Source organism: Trachinotus anak, unplaced genomic scaffold, assembly GCF_046630095.1.
Source record: "Trachinotus anak isolate AG129_WGS33_773 ecotype Australia unplaced genomic scaffold, CSIRO_AGI_Tana_v1 ptg000011l, whole genome shotgun sequence".
NCBI classification, from domain to species: domain Eukaryota; kingdom Metazoa; phylum Chordata; class Actinopteri; order Carangiformes; family Carangidae; genus Trachinotus; species Trachinotus anak.
The window spans coordinates 21644853-21667877 of NW_027273862.1; the positions used below are offsets into that span (position 1 = coordinate 21644853).

The following is a 23025-nucleotide window of genomic DNA, read 5'->3' on the forward strand; positions in this document are numbered from 1 at the left end:
CCTCTCTAATCCTTACGTCACTATTTTAAACTTTTTTATGAATCATCCCCTGCCCTGCCATCAGCTAATCTACTCCCCAGTTATGTGCACTGTATCCAAGAGTTCCCCTCCCTTTCAATTTCTTTAATCCTCATCTTCGAGTCATGCAAATAACACAAAACTGTGATTCCCGACACTTTAAACACCTTTCACTTGTCCATTTATCTGTTGGTGACTGTAGAAGTTAACATACTCAGAGTAACAGTAGACAAGGCATTACCAGAAGAGCCAATAATGATGATGATATGCAGCAGGAATGCAACTTGATAAGGGACAACTGTTACCAAGCTGACATTTTACATACACACACTCAAACACACACTGAAGGCCAATGGTTCTCAGTATGAATATGGAGATTTTTTTTGTTCCGTGCACTACCAACATTAGTTAGTTTGCATATCTCAGAAATAATCCTGTGTTTGGACTGGATAGAAACCTGCTTGGCCTACACTGAACAACCTCTGCATAAAGCATTGTATAGTAACACAGACTCAATATTATCATTTTGAACTTTTAGTGGTATCAGAAGTTAAAAAAAAAAAAAAAAGATATCCAAATCAAATTCATTATTCAAAAGTAAATAAAAACTAACAAAATGAGTTGCTGACGTTCTTGATTTCTGTTTGATGAAACACATCACACACGTCTCCGCAAAGAAGTTCAAGCTGTATATTTCACCTCCAATTTTCCAAACATTTGCCACATTGTGATTCATATTGAGTTCATAAAATTATTAATATCAGGATACTGATCTCAGCACAGCACATTTGCATTCACTATGTTAAACCATCTGGCAGGTCAATTCTTTACTTACAAAACAACAAATTGTCTGAATTAACTGCTGTACTTGGTAGACAGAGGTACATCTTTTACAAGACTGTTAAAAACAACATGCTTTATTAACAACTTTTTTCAAAAGAAAACAATGTTATGGTATGCTTTTGTGACAAAACAATATTCTGTAAATACCTGTTTTCTTGTCAGCAAAAATAATACTGTTTTGATAAGAATGATCTGCATGACTAGAAACAGTTGACCACACATTTGACAAATAAAAATGTCTCAAATGTACCATATTAGCGTACTGAATACTGAAAGATGTCACATTTTCTTGCTCCTGAACCACACACGACATCAGATCGTAGTCAAGCAACAACCGACTGGGAAAAGCTTTCACCCCATCTCGCTTTCTTCACCATAGATAGGTTTGCACACAACTTTTAAAAGTACTGACAGTTCATATATATCGATAAACCAACACATACCTACCTTGTTTAGCTACAAAGATGAACAACATGACACATTTACCAGCTCCCACACTGTTTTACAGTCATCATGAAGCTGATTTCTTTGCCACTCATCTGCATTCAACCTGAGACAGAAATCATAATGAACTTCCATCCTGATTTGTCTCCACTTAAATAAGTCCAGATTCATGAACACCACCATAGTATATTACTAAATCATGTTTACATAAATATGTGAACTTAAAGTTTGTCAACCTAATAACTGATAAAAGATCATTATTTCCCCTGTAGTTTCCCATTGAGGGAAATAATCCATCCTAATTAACATGGCAAAGGTTTTATCATGGCGACAACAATAATTGGCAGAACAAGATGAGTGTAGCTCGCCACTGTTTGGAACAGAAAACATGGCTAACACTGATGTAAGTACAAGAACCCACCTGCTGCCAGCCGACTGGTACCTGAGCTCTACCTTCTGTCACTCTCTCTAGCCAAGAAAGGGGATGCATTTAGCACATAGTTGCTTAGTGTTTACTTAAAGAGCAACACTGAATCTTATATGGTGGAAAAGCATTGCTGCACTGACCTGCATGGGTTAAAAGGCTCGAGTCTTCTGATCACATCTATCATTACAGCTGGATATGGTCTGGTGGTCTCATATACTTGTGACCACATCTAGCTATGGTGTAGCACTGAAGTACAGTACATTGAGAAATACTATACTGCACAGTCACCCGCAGATGGCAGCACAATCTTAAGTAGTTCTGTGTTACTGTATCAGGCCACCATTGCCATACAGTTGCTAATACATGAAAAGCAACAGACTAAAACCTCAAGCAGTGTAAACAAACAGTTAAAATACTCTTGACTGGGATGTAGATGTTTCATTTTGAAAGATCTAGTGTGTAAGTGAAATCTACTGTCATGTAAACTCAGTAGCTCTGTAGCTGTATACAGTGCTGCCTGATACAAAAAAAAAAACAAAACAAAAAAAATACTAAAACAACAGCAAAAGTGTAAATCAGTGCAGTTTGCAGAGTTGGCAAGTCATCATCACCTGGATAATCAAAAACAGTCAATGTGCCAGTCAGTTTCTCTTTGTGTACAGCAGTTCACACACTGCAAAGCTAAAGAAACTAAAACTCACAAATGTAATGCAACAGCATTCAAACCATGAGGATCCTACTGTAAATGCTTCTTATGTTCTAATTGTGATAACAAATGTCATCAGCTGTTTTCTCAGATATTCCTCTAAAATTGAATCCATTCTTATTTCTGTGAGTACAGTATTTTACAACTGTAACAGCAGCAATTCTGCTGGTGCTGAGCTCAAAAAGCATGCTGCTCTGTCCAACTCTGTCTGAATACAAAATGTGGATCTGAACTTTTTCACTGTTGCTTTACTCCTTATATTAATAAAACCAAATGAAAGTATTTAGCATTGTATTGTAAAAGAGGCAATATGTTTAACCCCCCCCCAAAATGCACACACACACACACACACACACACACACACACACACACTCTCATACAAACATACAATAACAAGCAAGCACGCTGTTTCCTCCACTCTCAATGATTGTTAGAGAGCTACACATTCGCAAAGTGAAAATAATGTAGATTACTTTTTTCCTCCTCAGCATCCATGGCACTGCTTCACACACAGCTGACAAAAACATGCAGGTTTCGACACAGTTCCATTCACAATTGACAAAGAGGCCACGTCCTACTGCATCTATAACTTAATCCTCCGTATGTGCTGAAAGCTCACTCTTACTGTCACTCCTCACTGTGCCAAGGGTGCAGGTTAGTGAGCTAAGTCCACAGCAGCAGTTCGAAGCCACACCCATTGGTGATTTGCCCATGGGTTTTAGGGTACCCATTATTTTCATATTGCAATTACAAAGTCTGTCCTTGCCAGCAAAAAAAAAAAAAAAACCTACAAAAATCATCATTATCATCATCTCCCTCCTGTTGATTTCTCTCCAGCTTTCCTCTTTGAACTAGTTTTCCAGGTCACAGCCCGACCAAGGCATCGTATGCAGTTGGAAGAAGAATCTTAACAACAAGCTGCAGACAGGCTTATTGAGAAGTAGTCTCTTTTTGGCTCATTTGTATAAAAATTCATTCAAAAAAAAAAAAAAAAGAAGGAAAGAAAATTGGAAGATACATAAACTCCATCCGCTGCATGAAGCTGGGACAAACACTATGTCATGTTGCGTTTACTCCCCGTCACAATAGGCCGGGCAAACTCTACAAAGTCATCTATGAGGACAGGCCATGCCCCTGAGGAGAGAGGAAAAAAACACAGGTCAATACTTACATCTAGGTGTAATCTAATACAATGACTTAATTCATCAAAGCATGCCGTGAGACAAAAAACTTGAAAAAAGAATGAAAGTGTGCTACTTTGTACAGGTTGTGAAGCTGCTCTCAGCAAAACTCATGTTTATGTACAAGGTTTGGTTTCAGAGGAGATCAAATCAGATCACAACAAGCAAACTAACAAATTACTTGTTGTCTAACAAGCATATACAAGTAGGTATAAATGTTCTTTATTTATATAAATTCATTTCATCTAGCAAATAATAAATTATAATAAACTGGTATATAAAACCGGGACTAAAAATGTCATAATACAAAAAAGCCACATAAATAATCACCTATAATTTCCTTGATAGAGGCCTGATACTTTTGATTAACCTTTTAAGTCAGTAAACTATGTTTTATTACAAAGAGCACTGTCTTCTATTGCATTATCTTTGACTGATGATCAGTTCCAGCATTTCTGTAGTTGAATTATCTGCAAATAAAAAAACTGCTGAATTACATTTTTTTTTTTTTTTGTTAACTCAAAAATGCAGAGGAGTTGTGGGACTTTTTCCAGGCCTGAGTAGCATCTACAGTTTTCCTCACGAGCTGCATACAGTACCAACAGCCTCCACCAAGAAGTTAGGGCAGCTTGCGAGTTCCATTGTCACCCTCAACCCCAGTAAAAATGATGCACTTGGTTATGTGAAGTCAGCAGTAAGTTAACTGTTTTACCATGACAGTTTGAGTAAACTATTTCACTGCTGATCATTTACTTCGATTATGTTCACTTACTCTACAATTTCCTCAGAAATATGTGATACAATTAAATCTAGCTGAGTGAACGAGTGAAGCTGATATCAGTTTAACTTACTAGAGATCACCTTGATCTAAGTCCCTTTGGTCAAGTGAATCAGTGTCAGGTATTAAGATCCCACTGTCTGACATAATCAGGGTTAGTCTTAATTATCCGCTTGCATTTTAATGTGACCGCTGATGCGCTTTCATCATAGATTGTCTTTGTCCTGAAGTCTTTCATAAGCTCACCTTCCTCGTCATAGTTGGACATGTCATCTGCAATCATGTTGCCAAAATCCAAGAGGAGGTTCCATGTGTCCTTGGGAATTGACCGCTTGTGATGCTCCTGAATGCAGCACAGTAACAGGAAAAGGGTAACATTATAATACATGCTACCTTTATGAAAGTTATAACTTTTAATTGTTGTTAACACTGTCAGAGGGGTGTTGCTAGAACTCTGTGGTCATTTTTGGATGAGGTTTATGTATGGATTGCATGAAACTGCAAGTTTTTTAAAATGTTATTGATCCTTCATATATGTAAATATAATGCTATTTAATTAACAACAAGAAAGCAAGACCTCAGATGTAACAATTATTTCCACACTTACCAGCAGGAACCTGTTCCAGAGATCCAAGAACTTGAAGCGACCTGTGAGAACTAGATTCCAGTAAGCCACAGCCATCTCTAGATCTAGGGGAGAAAGTAAAGAAAATTTAAGATTAGATGTTTTGTATTTTTAATTAAAATACAGGTGAACATTTGAAAACAGCAGCATATTTTTGATAAACATCTGTAAAAACCAAAAGTCTGTCCCACATATTCAGTTCTTTGGCTTACCTAAACCTTTCTGGCCAGGGTTCTTGGCAAAATTGAAGGTAAACTGGTAGAAGTCTTTGAACTTCCCTGTGTCTTTCAGCTCCTGCTCTAGTCTGGGAAGGATTGCCTTGAGTTTTTCAGGACTGTCGCAGCTGCAGGAGACATTGAGGACAAACAGATGACAAATCAGACTTCAAAAATCTTGTTATTGTGAGTAGTTGTGAACTGCATGTAGAAAATGAACCAACAAAATCTGAGGTTTCTGACCATATAAGGTTGTATGTGACACATTTTACTTTTTTGTAGGACTCATTCAACAGAAAATGCAATTTGAGATTCAATACATTTTCCTAATAGAAACAAGCAACACAGTTATAAACAAAACTTTTACAGATCCTTACTATTCTATGTACACACCTTAATAAATACTCAATAATGTGTGTTGTTTTTCAACTACTGCTGTTTTAAAAGTGCCATAGCATCTCTGACTATTGTAGATTTCAGTATCAGTGTTGCTCACCCTAGCTCAGACATGCCATCCACGAACTCTTTCCTGCTGAACTCGCACTGTGTGGCCGCCCTGAACTTCCACGCCACCACAAGTATGCTCATGCTAGCTGGGTCCAGGGTCAGGTCATCACAGAATAGCTGGATCCCATCAATTCCTATCTTATTCTCATCCTGGGGGTCTGCAAAGAAGATTGAGCAAAACAATGCACAAATGTAACAGACATGACAAAGTAGCCTGTGCTGATATTAACATAGTTTAGAAACACTTGCCTTTGTATCTGTTGTAGAGCTGCTCCAGCTTCTTACGATCCACTGAGGTTTTCATGGATTCTTTGTAGTAGAGGTCTGGGTTTTGGAAGTAGTTGTCTGTGGCAACTTCTAGTTTCCAGTCATTCTGCGTCAGGCAGTACACGGCTGTCCTCTCTCCGGCCTGTGTGAAGGACATGAACTGTCGAACCTTGTCCTTCTGCGATGACTTCAATTTGTGCTGGAAAGCAAGAAGGCACACGGGTAAATTTAGGGCTGAAGTAACTTGTTTAGGGCAAAAACAAGCTGTGGCCCCTTATTAAACCACCACACAGTTAGTTTTGACCATGTAAGTACATTATAAACTGCAATATTAAAAGCATCAAAGCTAAATTTTGGCACAGTGCCCCTTTAAAACACAGAGCCTCAAGAAAATGTAAAACTGCTGGAGCCTCCTTTTTTTTTTTTTTTTTTTACTTTTTATTGTTCTTTAGTGGTGCATATCACTAAACAAATTTGCAAATAATCAAAAACATCATTAAAAGAACTGCTCATCACAGACAATCATGGGGCCTTAAACACCCGGCCAGGTTCTGTGGCTCTAGGACAAGTGCCTGCTTTGCCCTGTTGGTAATCCAGCCATGGGTAAATGGGGGCAGAGACACACATGTGCATGCATGTACACCTCAACATTTACAGAAACAGCCTGTGACTGAATTTGAAGTTGAAGTTGAAGTTTCCTGGCTGCAAACCAGTTCCTGTAATTAATCTGTACACAAAAATTAAAGTGGATTATACTTAAATACTAATACTTTTTTATACTAAAAAAAAAACAAAAAAAAACAGGTGCCATGACTGTGAGTTAAAAAAAGTAAGACTCATACCTTGCGTGCAACAGCATTGTATATTAGTGAATTAAGAGAAATCAAAACACTGTCACTTCCACAAGGTTCCGTTAATTCACATAAACACCGCGTCGTGTTAATTTAATCTACACGGTCATCGAGAAGATTGCACGTCTTTGCAGAGCTGCAAACCTGACCCACCCGATGATCAAACAGCAATAACGGTGACAGGCCAGTGTATGGCGACCCAGTTTTCCTGGGAAGGGGGGACGTTTGATCCTGCAGGCTCTCTCCTGACCCGGGGCAGCAGCATAGGCGAGCTACCAAAAAGGGAAAGGTACGTGCTGCAAGTGTTCGGGTCTCTCAAAATACCAACAACTGACCTTCCATCTCCCTCACAGTCCCGACACACACATCACCCTGACAATGCGACACTTGGCTGAGGACACTCCGATCCCCCATGTCGGTGTGTCTCCATAACGTTAAATGACAGTCGTTACTGGTTTTCAGACTTGTTTAACGGGGCTAAAGAACTGTTCCGGTTTGTCATTTTTAATTTTACCTACCATTTTATCACCCGCTGTTTTGCCCAACTTGCTATCCAATTACCCGTGGTGCGCATGCGCGAAAAGAATGCGCTACTGTAAGGGCGCTGTATTCATGGGAATTGTAGTGCTATGGCGCTGCACTGTCACAGGCCCTGTGTCGAGGATAGACTTAGCTTAATAGCTTTCTGCATTCGTAGACAACTGTTTTGGCAAAATACATACTTTATTATTATTAATATGCCACTCACTGACACATACTTACGTTAAATGGGTCTAGTCTAACTTACTCCGCATCAACACACGAAAAAGCATGGGTTTAGAGCAAGAAAACTCAGTGTTGAGCAACTTTAAATTGCATTGTTGTCATTTAAAATAAACCATATGATGTTAAACGACTGTTAAGATGCGTTGAAGTCAAATTAACCCGGCGACAGCCGTTAACATTTAAATGCACTTGACACATTAGAGCGGAAAAACATAACATCTGAAAACTACAACTCCCATATCAAATCTGATAAACATGTTTAGGAAGTAATCTGAAGATGGATCTAAAATACACTGACGCGATTATGGTCAGAAAAACACAGCAACAGTTGCTCAGTTTTAGCTGTGATTTGTGTTAATGTTTCCTTATGACATGTCTCGCTGAAAAAACTGAACGTAAACAGCAGCTGAGTCTGTTTTTGCTATCGCTAGCTAAGTTGTGTTTGCTGTATCGTTGTGTTATCTTGGTACTGTGTATGTGCGTGTGTGTGTGTGTGTGTGTGACAGCTCGGAGGAATTTGAGGACAAACTTCGCTTTACTTTCAGCTCCAGGCGAAATAAAAAGATTGAACTCTACACACACAGACAAACACACTGAAACTGAACTCCAGTAGGAAATTTCACCGACATTAGCCGTGCTTACCTGGGTGTTGAAACGTTAGCCTCCCCTCTGCTAGCACGGATAATGTTAACGACGGCCAGAGCTCGGAGTAAACACGAAGTTAGTCGCCAAGTGAACCGGTAAACGCCTGCTTTGACTTCAGCTATGTGGCATGGGAGGAGGGGTGTCGGTGGTGGTGGTGCTGCTGCTGCTGCGGCACAACAACATGATTGTTCCCGTCTTCTCCTGCCTCTTCTTCAGCTGTGGAGTAGAGTGAAGAGCCAGGACAGTTCACATATTTTGCAGGTAGTCCCAGCCTTTTTCATCTGTTTACTATCTTTTATTTATCTGCTTGCGGTGATATGATCAGTAAAAAGAATGGAGAAACCTGTGTTTGGAGTACTGAACAAGTGAATTATTTCCGGGTATGGCTGTAGTGTGTGTGTGTGTGTGTTCAGCTTTGTGATGTTACTCTTGGCTGTCATGATTTCATTGATTTTTCATTGTGGGTTTTCACATTTACACTGCATTCACATGTAGTTCAGCTGAGCTGACCAAAAATGACAAAACCATGGTGCACAGCAGTGCTGGAGAGTGGTGCTGTCCTTAATTACAGTACTTTGCTTGACTGTTGTCATTTAATGCCACTTTGTACTTAACCACACCATTTCAGAGAGACATATTCTTTTTTCAAGAGCTGCAACTAGCATTTATTAAATTATCCGCTAATTATTTTTTTGATTAATCATCTCTAAACTATAAGAACATAGTTAGAAATTATAATTTCTATATATATATATGTTTAAAAAAAATTAATACCCGCTAAAATGGAAGGAACTGAGGACATTTCTGTGAGTGTGTGTCTGTGTATGCTTGTTCTTCTCAGCAGCCAAGCACCGAACAGTGGTGCTATTGATTTCTAGCAACAGTAGCAGAGCGGCTGCAGTCCAGTTGTAGGAAGAAGGACCGAGGAGGAGTTTGGAAAGTTAACATCGCTCAGTTTCAGTTGCCTCATGCTCACAAAGGTGTGGACCAGCTTGGGTGTGAGTTGAATGCATTCAGTCATTATGCTGGTGTCATAAAAGATTAAAGAGAAAGCAAGCACATGATGTCCGGGTAGAGGAGGACATGCTGTTGACAGGAAAGCAGTTTCTTTAATCAAAACTTTTCTTGAACTTTTTAATTCTTAGTGTAGATAGAAATACAGTGTCACATTAGGTGTAGGAAGAATAGCAAGTACTACAGGAATTTGTACATGTGACATGCTCAGTTAAGTCAAGTGTACATAACACAGCTCTACAAGTGCTAATGGCCACTCACAGCAGCCAGAAGGACAGAGCACAGGTGTGTATACACAGCTGTTGTTCCAGCTGTTCAACTGTAACCACACCCAGCCAAAAGATTAAACCCTTTCTTGAGGTGGCACAGGATAGAAAAAGCATTCTGTCCCATGCCTATTTATTCATACTCAAGAAGTAAGTTTTAAAAATATTTCACAAATATATACATATTGTTTATGGCTAAATAATACATTTCTAAAACAGCTGGGCGCTGTAGTTTTCACAAACATGACTCAAACCGGAGTAAATTGTGTATTTGTTGGGGACTATTTTTAGCTGTGGATTTGTTGAGCTAGTGAATTTTTAAGGCATCAGGCCACTGTATCAACTCACACAGCGCAGCAGTGTGACTCACTGATGTGTTTTTGATTGTTTTGGACTACAGCAACAACTGCTCTTCTTTTGCTCTTGCCCTTTCTTTTCCCATTCCCAGGTCTGTTTCTCCACACGCTGGTGAAGACAGAAGTACAGGTTGGATGCAGGTTGTATGTTGGCTGCTGTGCCTTGGCCTGGCGGGGGCACTTGCTGTCCTGCAGAAGGACCAGGTGGCCCAGCATGCCATCAAGCTTTATCGCAGCAAGGGGGCCACACAGGGGCACAGCTGGGTGGCTAGCAACTGCAAGCGGCTGGTGGGTCTCCTGCGTCAGAAAAATGTGGTTGTCAAGAAGCTGGCTGCCGCTGCAGATGCTGTTGGAAGAGACCGGGCCCTTTCAGAACCAGAAAGGCACTTTCAGGTACCAGACTGAGAATACACATTAGATGGGGCAAAAGCCCTTTGTTTTGGGCAGAACTTTGTGTTGTATTAGTGACTGTACACTTTTTATAGCCCATCACCCTTGCACAGGACATAGTGTGTGACACAAGATCTGCAGCTCTTCAGGGTGGTGTTTCTAAATGTGTGTTGACACATTCCTGTCAGCACAAAAACTCAACTACAATACAAGTTCATACAACACACTAATGATTATTTTCATCATGCATTAATAAGTCAATTATTTTTTAGATCAAACAATTAATCCTGTGGTCTATAAAAATGCCTCAAAATAGTGTAAAATGCCTGTCAGAGTTTTCCAGAGCATCTCCTCTGATGTTTTCAGATTGCTTGTTGTGTAAAGCCAGCAGCCCAAGACCAAAACATTTTAAATTTACAATTACAAAACAGAAAAAAGCAGCAAATTCTCACAGTGAAGAAGCTGGAACAAGATAGCATTTGACACTTTTGCTTTGTTAGTAACTTAAAGGACTAATGAATGTTCAGAATTGCTGCTGATTATTTAATTAATTGAGTAATTGTTTCCTCTCTAGATTTGGTGAAGGTCAGACACTAGGCAGGTTAAATAGTTTCTTATTTTATCACTATAAATCATTTCAAGGCAGATCAAGTGGAATATTTTTCTGAGAGTCATGAGCTTTCTTCCTTTTTTTTAACCTGTGTTATCTGGATAAATTATTGTCCAATTTATCATGTAAAATGCTTTCATTAAGTATTTCTAAGTAAAGACCACATACAGGGGCGTCAGTAATGACTGACTGGTGTCTGTATCTGCATTCAGGTTCACACCCTGGAGGTTTTCCAGAAGGAGCTGAATGAGAGCGAGCACCTGGTGTTCCAGGCAGTGCACAGCCTGCAGAGGGCTCTGCAGGGAGACTACAGGGACGTGGTCAACATGAAGGAGAGCAGCAGACAGAGACTGGAGGCCCTCAGGGAGGCAGCCATAAAGGTGAGAGCACTGTGGTCAGCAAAGTATTTTCATGTTGTGCGTAGAAACACATCTCAACAGAGGCCAGGCGTGCATGCTGATGCCACAAGATGATAATTCAATATTATTTTTTAATTTATGGGAACATTTTGTGAGGACATGAATGGGGCTGCATCTAAGAATTATTTTCATTATTCATTAATCAATTCAATAGTTTTTTTTTTTAAGTTAATTGATTCATTTTTTAGTGTATAAAATGTCAAAAAATGCCCGTGATGACATCCTCAAAAATGTCTTGTTTTGTACATTTGAAAGCAACATTTGAAAACTCAGAGATGTTCAATTTAAAGTATAAAAACACATAAAGGCAGCAAATCTTCACCTTTTGAGGAGTGGAAATCAGAAAATATTTGCCATTTTTACTTGATTAAGCAACTGTAATAACTGATCGATTATCAAAAATGTTGAATTATGAACTGTTGAGAAGCTACAACTTGTCTGTTGAGCTTTGTTGTCACCCTTCAGGAGGAGCAAGAGTACGTGGAACTGGTGGCTGCTGAGAAACACCAGCAGGAAGCTGTTAAGAGCGCTTTAGCCCAGAACAAGACTCTCTCCATGCTGGATGAAATCCTAGAGGATGTCAGAAAGGCAGCAGACCGGTTAGAGGAGGAGATTGAGGAGCACGCCTTTGACAACAACAAACAGGTCAGCAAACAACAACATTTGCAGTCTTTAAATAAGATTACTTTACATTTGGAAATTGAACAGTGAGGATGCTATGACCAGTACAAAAGTTTGAGTATTTCAAAATTCGTCCCCTGTATGTGTTTTTATGTATCACATACCAAAAGCAATGTATATCCAAGTCCAACTGGAAGAAATTTCAAGATTGGTATACAAATTTGATCAACAAAGCATCAAATCTCCTCCTTCTGTACTCTGGTGTGTTGTGCAGATGAAAGGAGTGAACGTAGAGGCAGTGTTGAGAGTGGAGGAAGATGAAGAGAATGGAGGGAAGAGGAAGAACAAATCCAGGCAGAAGGAAGTGGAGGATGACCTGGGATTGAGCATGCTCATTGACTCTCAGAACAACCAGTATGTTCTGACTAAACCACGAGACTCCACCATGCCGAGAGCAGACCATCACTTCATCAAGGTCAGTTATTCCTATTTTATCCAGGCCAGATAAGAAGTGGAATCTCTGTATTCATTTGATTTGATACTTGATAACATTAATAATGGTTAATGAGTGGGGCAGATTGCAGTTGTGCCATACCATTAAACCTTCCCCGGTTTTTATTGCCGTGTGTCTGTGCAGGACTTGGTGTCGGTGGTGATGTTGTCCCTACCTTGTGGCTGGATTTGCACTCTTGTTGGTCTTCCTCCGATGTTTGGATATATCATCTGTGGGGTCCTGCTTGGTCCTTCTGGTCTCAACAGCATCAAGGTGTGTATGTGTGAGTGCAGTGTCTGAATGTCAGATCAGACCTAAAAAACAATACCAATTTTAATTTACATTTGTGATAGTTCTTCATGTCTTGTTGTTCCTGTGTTGCAGTCTATGGTCCAGGTGGAGACTCTCGGGGAGTTGGGTGTGTTCTTCACTCTCTTTGTGGTGGGGTTGGAGTTCTCACCTGAGCGCCTGCGAAAGGTAAACAAGAGGGATTTGAGTTTAGGATTAAAACTGTACAATAAAACTCCATCTTGCAAGTCACTGTGAGGCTATACATAAGAAGTTGGCAGCTTGAACTCATGTTTTGTGCTTTATGAGTATATCGACTGAAATGACGTCAGACAAGATTTAGACTATAGTGGCAGAGTAAGGCTCTGCAAATCTGCAAGAGCCCTGCTGCAGTATGAAATATGTTTTTTCATGCTCAACTACAAACCTGCAAATTCAATCTGAATTTCAAACAAGGAGATACAGTGATTTTTGTAGAAGCACTGAGTTACCGAGGCTTTTAGACTTTGAAAATCTGAGTCGGACTGCGAGGCAGTATGCTGTGTTGAATAATCCTGATACCCGCGTTACGACATGGATGGATTAGTGAACGGGCCTACCAGGCTCTGGGCCAGAGGATCCATGGCTTAAGGGGACCCTGGGCCAGAAGCAATTATATTGTATTGTAATTATATTATATATTTTATTGCAAAGTCAACCAAACAATCACGAAGAGATAACCAGAAATAACAAAGAGACACAAAATGAAAACAAATGACATCTTGTCATGGTTCTGTGGAGTTACTTTCCCTAGAAACTGGTAAACATAGGTCTCGTTCTAAGTAAATGTTACCTGAAAAAGCACCTTTTATAAAAAAAAATACCTAAATGTCCCTGAATGTTTTGGTTAACGACCCTTTTCTCCAGTTTGTGTTTTCATAGTCTTAAGTAAGTATAATATGTCTGCTTTTACTTACTTACTTCCATAAAGTAGGTTGATAACTGTGTGTGTGCATGTGTGTGTAGGTATGGAAGACATCAGTTCAGGGGTCGTGCTACCTGAGTCTGCTGATGGTGGGGGCCGGGCTGTTGTGGGGACAAGTCTTGCGTATCCGACCTACCCAGACAGTCTTCATCTCCACTTGTCTCTCCCTGTCCAGCACTCCACTGGTGTCCCGCTTCCTAGCAGGAGGAAACAGGGGGGACAAGGAAGGTAAGCTGGTGTCTATGTCTGCGTCCGTGATGAACTTACACTACCAATATAAATGTAAGAACACCGTCATTTTTCCAGTTATTGAAATTTATGCAGTTCAAGCCAGTGAATACATGGTACACAGGTAAATGCCTGAGGTAAATAAAGCTTAGGTCACCAAAAACAGAAAAAAATGCAAACTTCACATAATCAAGGCTTCTTTCAGGGATCAAGAGAAACTTACATCTTCTCTGCAGCAGTGGAAGTAAATTAAGCCTTGAATGTTGATGCCAACAATTACTACACGTGCCCCGAATTGCACTAACAATAGAAGAGAAAAGCAGTGTTGGAATAAACTGTGTTACACCCACTGAAGCATTATTTGGACAATATTGTGCTGCAGGAAGTAGTACTGTATATTGCAATCAGAATAATGAGAAAAAGGCAAGTAACAAAGGAAGACAGACTGGTTGGTCAGGGCTTCATATCCTACAGCAAGATAAAGACCTGAATTACCGAACTGGTACATAGTTACAATCTCCCCTCCCTGATTTACAGCATTGAATGACGTCCAGAGGTGTTTTTGTAGAACTTTATGATGTCACAGGGAAGTTGACCTTTGACCATTTGGATATAAAATGTCATTACTTCATCATTTTAACCTGTAAGACAGTTGTTTTTATAATTAGCCTATGAATTAGTAAGTTATGGCTAAAAACGTGTTTTGTGAGATCACAGTGAGCTTGGATGTTTGATCACCAATCAATCAATCCATCCTTGACTCCAAGTAAATGTTTGTGCCAAATTTGAGATATCGTGTTCACGAGAATGGGACGGACAAACAACCCGAAAACACAATGCCTCCGGCCCTGACTGTCACTGTGTGTGTGTGTGTGTGTGTGTGTGTGTGTGTGTGTGTGTGTGTGTGTGTGTGTGTGTGTGTGTGTGTGTGTGTGTGTGTGTGTGTGTGTGTGTGTGTGACACAGGTGACCTGGACTACAGCAGTGTTCTTCTTGGGATGTTAGTGATGCAGGATGTTCAGCTCGGCCTCTTCATTGCAGTCATGCCAACTCTTATCCAGGCACAGAGTGGAGACTTGGACAGGTAGGTTAGCCTTTTTGTTCTTGTGTGTGTCCAATCTCCCCTCAATACACACACACACACACACACACACACACAGAGCTTTGTAAATCTGTTGTTCCCTCTGTGCACCACAGCTTCCTGTTTGGAAGTCTCCGGGTGCTGTATCTCCTGGCCCAGGTCCTGGCGTCTCTGGCTGCTGTGCTGCTGCTTTGTTTGTTACTCAAATCATTCCTGATTGGCCCCTATTACAAGAAACTACATGCTGAAAGCAAAGGCAACAAGGAGATCCTGGTTCTAGGGATGGCAGCTTTTGTCTTTTTCATGCTGACGGTATGTTTTTTTCTTGAATTTCCTTTTACAGATGTCTGACATTTCACCAACAATCTAATGTTTGTTAACTGTTGTGGAAGCTGTCTGTGTTGATTTTTCTCTTCCTGATGGGGTCACTAGGTAACAGAGCTTCTGGATGTTTCTATGGAGCTGGGCTGTTTCCTGGCTGGAGCTTTGCTGTCCACACAAGGTCACATGGTCACCACAGAGGTTATGGGATGCATCGAGCCAATCAGAGATTTCCTCGCCATCATCTTCTTTGCCTCTATTGGTCAGATCCAACACGGCCATTTCTGACAGATCTCAGCTTTGTTATCATGTTAAATCTGTGTACCATTTACAGTGAGGCTTAACTTGCTCATAGTGTGTGCTTTTGTGGTGCCGCAGGTCTTCACGTGTTCCCGACATTTGTGCTGTATGAACTCACCATCCTGCTGGTGCTAACACTCACACTCGTCATTATGAAGGTACCACACTTTTCTTGCTTTCGCTCTTTTGCTTCTCCAGGTCACCTTTGACACACTCTCAGTCCCTCCCCTCTCCGCTTCACCCCTTATTTCCTTGCAGTTCGTCATGGCCGTGCTGGTGCTGTCGGCGATCCTGCCTCCAGGCTCTCGACACATACGGTGGATCGTCTCAGCTGGCCTCGCACAGGTCAGCGAATTCTCCTTTGTCTTGGGCAGCCGTGCACGTCGAGCTGGCATCATCTCCAGAGAGGTCAGTGATGACTTATAATTCAAATGTTGACACTTATTTTGCACCAGTCTATTTGAATATATATCTATTTTATTCTGGTCTCGTTAATGTCTTTTTGTTTGCTTTCTAATTTGCTGTCTTGAGTGAAAAACTTTGTGACCTGGGTTTTGAAAAGTGCTGCTCCATAAATAAAGTAGGGCAGCAGCTAACTATTATTTTCATCATCGATTAAGCTGTCAGTTGTTTCTTTGATTACTCAATTAATTGTTTATTCTTTATATATTCTTTTTATTATTATATTCTTTATATTCTTTATTATTATACATATTTAAAATGCCAAAAAAAATTGAAAAATGCTTGTTCTGAGAGACAAAGATGACATTGTGATTATCATTGCTTTAAAAACCCCAAATTATTGAGTTTAAAATAATGTATGACACACAAAAACAGCAAATCTTCACATTTGAGAGGCTTGATTAAAGAACTGTCAGGATTATTTTAATATTTTGTGTTTTGTGTTTATAGGGACAAGTATATACATGAACCAATTCCACATACCATGACCCTTATATGTTACACTACTTTGCAATCCCTATATCCCTTTAAAATACATTAAAAAAATACATTAAAAAATGAGTAGGACAGAGCAAAACACAAGTGGTTTACAAATGATGCAATAAAAGAGCAACTGAGCAACTTAGAAACCTATTGACAAATGTAATGAAACAATCAGAAATTAGCATATTTAATTTTTTAAGAATACGGTTATTGTATCTAGCTACACAGCTATCTGCATGGCTAGATATCACTTTTAATTTGGGTAAATTAACCCTGTGCTCCTTGAGGGGTCATTGAAATAAAGTCGGTTGTTTTAATGTCTAAATGTCATGATTATTTTCTATAAAACATAAGATAAGCACAAACAAAAACACAACACTGTCAGACAAAACGTATACAAAATATGGTCCGCATAGTTTTGCAGATTATTGGTACAGTGTAGCTGTCAGTGATTGTGTTCAGCAAATTGATTTCTAAAATAATATTAACCAGTAATTGTGTCTGTTCTTCATTTTTAATGTCGCTCCCTCTTCTCAGGTGTACCTGCTGGTTCTCAGTGTCACCACTCTCAGTTTGCTGCTGGCTCCGGTGCTGTGGAGAGTCACCACACACAGATGGGTTCCTCGGGTTGAACACAAGACAGTCCCATGACCAGACCGACTTCAGGGCCAAAGGCTTCCAGCATACAGTGACTCTCTCAGCTGGCGGCAGCATCGCAAGAAGCAGAAGTTATGTCTTATTAGTCTGTTGAGAAACTCTCTCGTGTTAATGCACACAACAACATGACATGGCCTGTTGGACCAAATGTTCCTCCTCTTCTTTCCCTTTGTTTATTTAATATTCAATCCCCTCTTTTCAAATCATTATCATCAGCTAGATTTTGACTTGAGGTTCTCGACAAATGCCTCCATCAGATTGTTATAAAGGACATTTTGTCCGAGCATCTACCTGGAGCAGTGTTACATATACAGTAGGCACTATAGATACCCTGTACTGTATAACACATATTAAAATAGTTGTAGGTTATATTACTGAACCCTTCCACTCTTCAGTCAACAATCTTGAGGGCTGGAAAGTATCTGTGGAAAAAGATCTGTGATTGGAAGCACACCTGCTTCAGTTTAGTGGAGAAGCACAAAAGACTGGATATCCCTCCAGCTCTGATGCTTTTCGTGCTCTTTCTCTTAAAGGTGTGTATGCACCAAAAAGAGAAACAAGGAAAAAAGTTTCCCTCTTCACTACTTCTGTTGTTGTTTTCTGTTGACACTCATTCATGTCTGCACTTTGAACCTCGAGCTGGCCTATTCCTCGTAGCAATCACATGGACCAAATCTGAGGTCTCAACTCAACTACTATATACTGTTTTTCCTTTAATGTATGAGTACATTTTTTTAATAGGAAAGCACTCATTTAGATGACCTCCAGCTTTCCTATATTGACAACTGACTTTTACCCATTTTAAATTGAAGTAATTATAAATGGCAGAGTCTGACTTCTGAAGTGCAAACCCTCTACTCGCTGTATTAATAGACGGTATGTGTACTTTATTCTGATCATTGTACTACTGTGTATTTAGGTGTGATAACACACCCTAGTGTTACCTAAAAACTGCAACAATTCTCCTTACAATCTCCCATCTCTTGTTGAAAACCATGGTAAATTACACATCAGTAGAAAACTAAGGAATGTAGATAATGAAACACAATATTAGGCAGCAGCTCACAAAAACAATTGAAAATACTCATGAGAATTTATTCACTTACATTTGAAGAGAAATCCTGCACTAGTTACCACTGAATGTCAAACTTTTGTGCCTGCTCAACACTTCTCTGCAGCAGGAGAAAGACTTTGAGAAGTGTGTGATCTCACTGTGTCTCATAATGTGCAATGTAAATGTATGTAACACGGCCACATGTTACTGTATGTTTTAATTTTATTATTGTTTTCAGATAGGTTCAGTAGGTTAACGGAGAGTTTACATATGTGTGTTGGTGGCCATGGCTGACGCTCGTAGGCACAAAGAAATGCTGTTTCATCAAAATGTTTGTGTATTTTTAAATTGCCAAATTAATTCATTTATTTATTAAATATAATACCATAAAGAAGTATCTACTTGGTTTTTACATTTGTTCTGTTCCTGGAATGCATTTATCTTCCCTCTCCATACCCTCTGCCCTGAGACCTAAGGAGAAGCTGGTGAATGAACAGGTTTATATGTGTGCATCCGTGTGATCAAATATTAGTGTCATCATCCAGCACCATAATCTTTTTCAAGGAAACAGCATTTGGCTTGTGAGATTTCAAAGTCGTCCAATAACATTGTAAACATCAGCAGTGGATGAGTTAGATCTGCACGTGTGTGTGTGTGTGTGTGTGTGTGTGTGTGTGTGTGTATACTATTTACACTTGTCTTGCGTAAGCTGATAACCCACAAACTCTGCAGTCAGCAGATTTATGAGAAACCGTATCGCCATCATCATCCTATTAGCGAGGCTGTAAATGCACTACAGACCATGTGAGCAGATTTTTAGAAGTATACTGCTTTATTTTTCATGAGTCATGGTTTCGCTTACTTTGCTTATACAAACTAAAAGCTTGACCAGGTGACAGTGTAAAATACTTTATGAGACCAAACTGAAATTGGAATGATTTTTTTTTGTATAACTTTATTATTTCATTTCGATACATTTGACATGGCTTTCTTAGGATATTTCCTCTTAGGAGATTTTACTGCTTACTTCATGAGAAATAAAAAGAATAAAAAGAACTTCACCAATTACTCAGCAAAGCATGACAAATCATGTTTATAAAAGCACCACACCACAGAAAAAATTAAGTGGGAAGACTGCTGGGTTAAGATGAACACAAGTAGTTTAAAAGTTGTTAAATAAACAGAATCAGTAATAATCTGTGGACTCCTGGTCTTTGATCCTCACAGGTGACGTGATTATGTGATATCTTTAGTATCTTCTGTTGTGTTTCTCATTTCACTGCTTTGAGGTAGAAGATGACTTTTCCCTCGTAGGGGTCGTGGTAGTTTTCGTAGCTGATCTTCTCAGAGACCACTCTGCACTGGATCTTGGCGTGCTTCTCTCCGACCAGGCTGAACCGAACACCCACCAACGGGTTGACATAAGTAGGCTAGGGAAAAAGAGGAAGGAGGCAATGCAGACTGTTGGTTACGGTTATACCTGTGTCATCTTTCTAGGACATCATGTTGATAAAACTCAAAGGAACAGTTTAACAATTTGGGAAGTTTATTCAGGAATATTTAGTTCATTTTGAAATATGCACTCAGGGCCAGATAAGTGCTCCATGTTCTCTGACTCAGTTTGGTTTTAAGTTAGTTAAAAGTAAATTTATTTAAAAGTATGAACCATGTAAACCTTCTATCAACTGGAATATTAGATGTATTAAAACTAGATGAAGTAATTTGGGTTTTTTGTTTGAGACACAGGGCTGCTTGACAATGATGGGCAATAATAAAGGAGCTGTCTTAAGGCCCTTGTCATTTCACTTGAAAATTCACAGTTAGTCATGTTCAGCAGCAACATAAGTGAGACACATCGAGTGTGGAACCATTGCCTGCTTTGCCTAGTTGATAATGCAGTATTACTTCTGTGGAGAAGATTTCAGTGACACAAACATACTGTATCTTCATACAGACTCCTAGTTTTCTTGCTTACCTGTGCCAGTTTCCCATAATAAGGGAAGTAAGAGGGATCCATAATTCCCTTGTCAGGGAAATATTCAATTTTGGCCACATTGTTGTGTCCTTCCTGTAAAAAAAAAAAAAACACACAAAAAATGTTACATTTAAAGAGGCTCTCAACTGATTTTACATATTAAAAAAGTTTACTTGTCTAAAATACCATTCAGCCTTTGAAAGCAGCTGTGTCATGTCTAATGGCAATGCAGGTTTACAGGTTACAAACTACGGTTGCATTGTGGGAAATTAATGATCCAGTGTTTTTAGAGCTTGACCCACACTGGGACAGTCAGCATATCTGTCTCTGCAGCATCGATTATGATGATTCTTCTTTAATTTGTCTTCTAAATTGCTGGAGTACACTTTTGAATAATGATATAAATAATATATAATATAAAATGCTTTAATGCATGCTGTTGAAATCAGCATACGCAGTAGTTACTCACCAGTATGGTGCAGTTGACATATGGGGGAAGGTCAGTGTGATTAGAGGGCAAAAAGTCAATGATCTGCAGAGACAAAACAGAGCATTTACCTTTTATCGTGGTTATTGAATGTGATTTCATTTTTTAATGAATTGCAATGTCCAAGTTTTCCAAAGGATTCCGAAGGATTCCAGAGGATCCAGAAGGGTGTTAATTGATAAAACATACCCTGTTCATCTTAATGACAACACAAGGCATGCTGCAGTTGTAGCCAAAGGTTGGGTCCTCAAGTCCTGAGCAGGCTCCCAGCATGCTTTGCGTGAAGGGACATGCCCACTTTGTGTGGTGAGGGGCACTGAAGGTTTTCTGGATGAAGTACTTTCCCTTAGTGCAGTTATAGTTGTTACATTCAAGCTGCTTGGTGTCATTGTAGGCTGAAGCAAATAGAAAGAAAGAAAGATTTATGTCTTTTTGAAAATTTCACCATGTTGAATATTAGACAATTGCCCACCAAATAAATACTAACGCTTCAGGAACTCATGAAGGATGGTGGACATCTTCATCCAGCTTTTCTTGTCTGATGTGTTGTAGTTGATTTCAATAACCTCCTCTCCATAAGTGTCCGGCCACACCATCACCCCTGAACAAGCAAACAGAGAGCTGGTTAAGAGGCAATGAGGTTCAGTTTATCATTGTCTTTATCCTTGTTATTCTTGTTTTTGCTGTTTTTTTTACCCGGAGATTTTAGCCGGTCTTGGTAGTCGGGGGCATATGGACTCAATGTGTACATGAGCACATAAATAGCCAAAGAAAAGAGGGCGGTCATCACCACGTAGAAGGCCACATAATACAGACTGATGTACACTGTGAAGAAGAAAGATTGATACAGTTTTTTCTGTCATTAACACACATCATCATCAGGAAAATGTCTCATTTTAAAGCGTTTTTTTTTTAATTGTTGCTGCAGATGTTTTCAAACCCAAGCAAGCAAAATAGTGGCAGTAAAATAAAAAAGGGAAAAATCCCTCCTGTATTTGCAGCGTACACTTGCAAGGCAGTGAAAGTGAAAACACACTTGACACAGAGAGGAGTTTTGAGAGGGCCTTCAAAGGTATATCTGCAGAGGTCAAGCTGTCCTGAATTTAATCTGATTGTAAGAACAAAACAAAACCATAGCTTATCTCACAACAGCAGCCTTATCTCTCCCTGTCCACATGCTGCAAACATACACTTCACTGCAGTGATATTAAAAGGACAGAAAAAGTCACTCAGAGTGGTACATGCAAGTACATTTATGCGTGGCTGAGCTCATGCTGTCGTGATGGTGTGTCTTTCAGACGGACTTAAAACAATACTCAAGGAATCCTTTAACTTTAACTTTAATTTGAGCAAATATTTGCAGTTCGTCAATTTAAATATTGGAGAAACACTGGATATTGCGATGGTTTATCTCAGTTGTTCCAGATAGACAAAATAATATAAACACATTTTTAATGCAATTTACCAGTTTGGCAAATTATTAGATTTTTCTCGACATTGTCTCATATGACAATTTAACTTGATTCAACTTGTGTTTAAAGTGTTGTTAGGAAAATTACCTGTAAAGTACAGCATCATAAAGCAATGAATCATTTAAATGATCCCTGTATTTAACACAGAACCATAAAAGTTGTAAAAAAAATGTTGCATAAGAGGTTAATGAAGCTATTATTCTTTTCCTACCCCATTTCACTGGTGTTCTCCCCATAAACGTCCCATTGTCGGAGTTCCAGACAAAGTGGCCAAAGTCTTCACATCGCTGCCCACAGGTCCTCTTCTCCTTCAAGGTGGCCATGATGGAGCTCTGTGCTGACCAGGATCCACAGCAGACCTTTTCTTTCCTTTACTCAACTCTACCTTTTACTTCTCCTCTTCCTTTCCCTCAGTCAAGATACAAACTGTAATATTTGTTCTATCCTCTCTCCTGTCCCTCCCCAAAGATTTTGAGGCCCTCTCAGGTGTGTGCTGTATGTCTTGTCCCCTGTCTCATTCTCTTACGCAGTAAAAGCTAAAACTCACTCCCTGGATGTCGCTCCGGAGTGTGATGTATGTGTTATCTCTTATTCACTATTTATAAGGCCGCGATAAGGCGAGCATGCAGTCGGTAGGGAAGCTGAGGTGGGCCAGTGTTGGAACAGGTGAACTTCCTTTTTCAACAATGCCGTCCTTTACTCCCTCGGAGTAAAGTCCTTACTCCTCAGGATCACCTTGAACAGTCAGACAGCGTAATGAAAATGAACTCAAATCTGCATCTGTTTGATTCTGCACCTGCTGATGAGCCAGTT

The 23025-nt window shown here is 39.6% G+C and overlaps 3 protein-coding genes across 9 annotated transcripts; 1 reads left to right on the forward strand and 2 right to left on the reverse strand.

The window, feature by feature from the left end:
• Positions 1-694: 694 nt before the first annotated feature.
• Positions 695-8410, reverse strand: dcun1d2b (DCN1, defective in cullin neddylation 1, domain containing 2b). Of its 5 annotated transcripts, none has more exons than XM_071488946.1 (7): positions 8270-8410; positions 5994-6210; positions 5734-5902; positions 5235-5365; positions 5005-5087; positions 4644-4740; positions 695-3572 (listed from the first exon to the last, which is right to left on the reverse strand). In XM_071488946.1, exons 2-7 carry the CDS (start codon positions 6166-6168, stop codon positions 3493-3495), a joined length of 735 nt encoding a protein of 244 aa, XP_071345047.1. In that variant the 5' UTR covers positions 6169-6210; positions 8270-8410; the 3' UTR covers positions 695-3492. The 5 variants fall into 5 exon arrangements, with proteins under 5 accessions (XP_071345047.1, XP_071345045.1, XP_071345049.1 ...); XM_071488944.1 differs by lacking the exon at positions 8270-8410 and adding an exon at positions 7381-7475; XM_071488948.1 differs by lacking the exon at positions 8270-8410 and adding an exon at positions 7625-7755 and having other exon boundaries at positions 3380-3572.
• Positions 8397-18675, forward strand: tmco3 (transmembrane and coiled-coil domains 3). 3 transcript variants are annotated; one of them, XM_071488940.1, is made up of 15 exons: positions 8397-8533; positions 9114-9252; positions 10001-10301; positions 11121-11288; positions 11793-11972; positions 12223-12423; positions 12586-12714; positions 12826-12918; positions 13735-13921; positions 14887-15004; positions 15118-15313; positions 15434-15584; positions 15701-15780; positions 15881-16030; positions 17105-18675. In XM_071488940.1, the coding sequence occupies exons 3-15, from the start codon at positions 10044-10046 to the stop codon at positions 17216-17218; spliced, it is 2025 nt and encodes a 674-aa protein (XP_071345041.1). In that variant the 5' UTR covers positions 8397-8533; positions 9114-9252; positions 10001-10043; the 3' UTR covers positions 17219-18675. The 3 variants fall into 3 exon arrangements, with proteins under 3 accessions (XP_071345041.1, XP_071345043.1, XP_071345042.1); XM_071488942.1 differs by lacking the exon at positions 9114-9252 and having other exon boundaries at positions 8417-8533; XM_071488941.1 differs by lacking the exon at positions 8397-8533 and having other exon boundaries at positions 9134-9270.
• A 412-nt stretch (positions 18676-19087) lies between these two features.
• LOC139627819 (potassium-transporting ATPase subunit beta-like) lies at positions 19088-22788 on the reverse strand. The gene is made up of 7 exons (XM_071488943.1): positions 22424-22788; positions 21437-21565; positions 21228-21341; positions 20930-21135; positions 20723-20785; positions 20254-20346; positions 19088-19708 (listed from the first exon to the last, which is right to left on the reverse strand). Exons 1-7 carry the CDS (start codon positions 22533-22535, stop codon positions 19550-19552), a joined length of 876 nt encoding a protein of 291 aa, XP_071345044.1. The 5' UTR covers positions 22536-22788; the 3' UTR covers positions 19088-19549.
• Between the last annotated feature and the right edge of the window lie 237 nt (positions 22789-23025).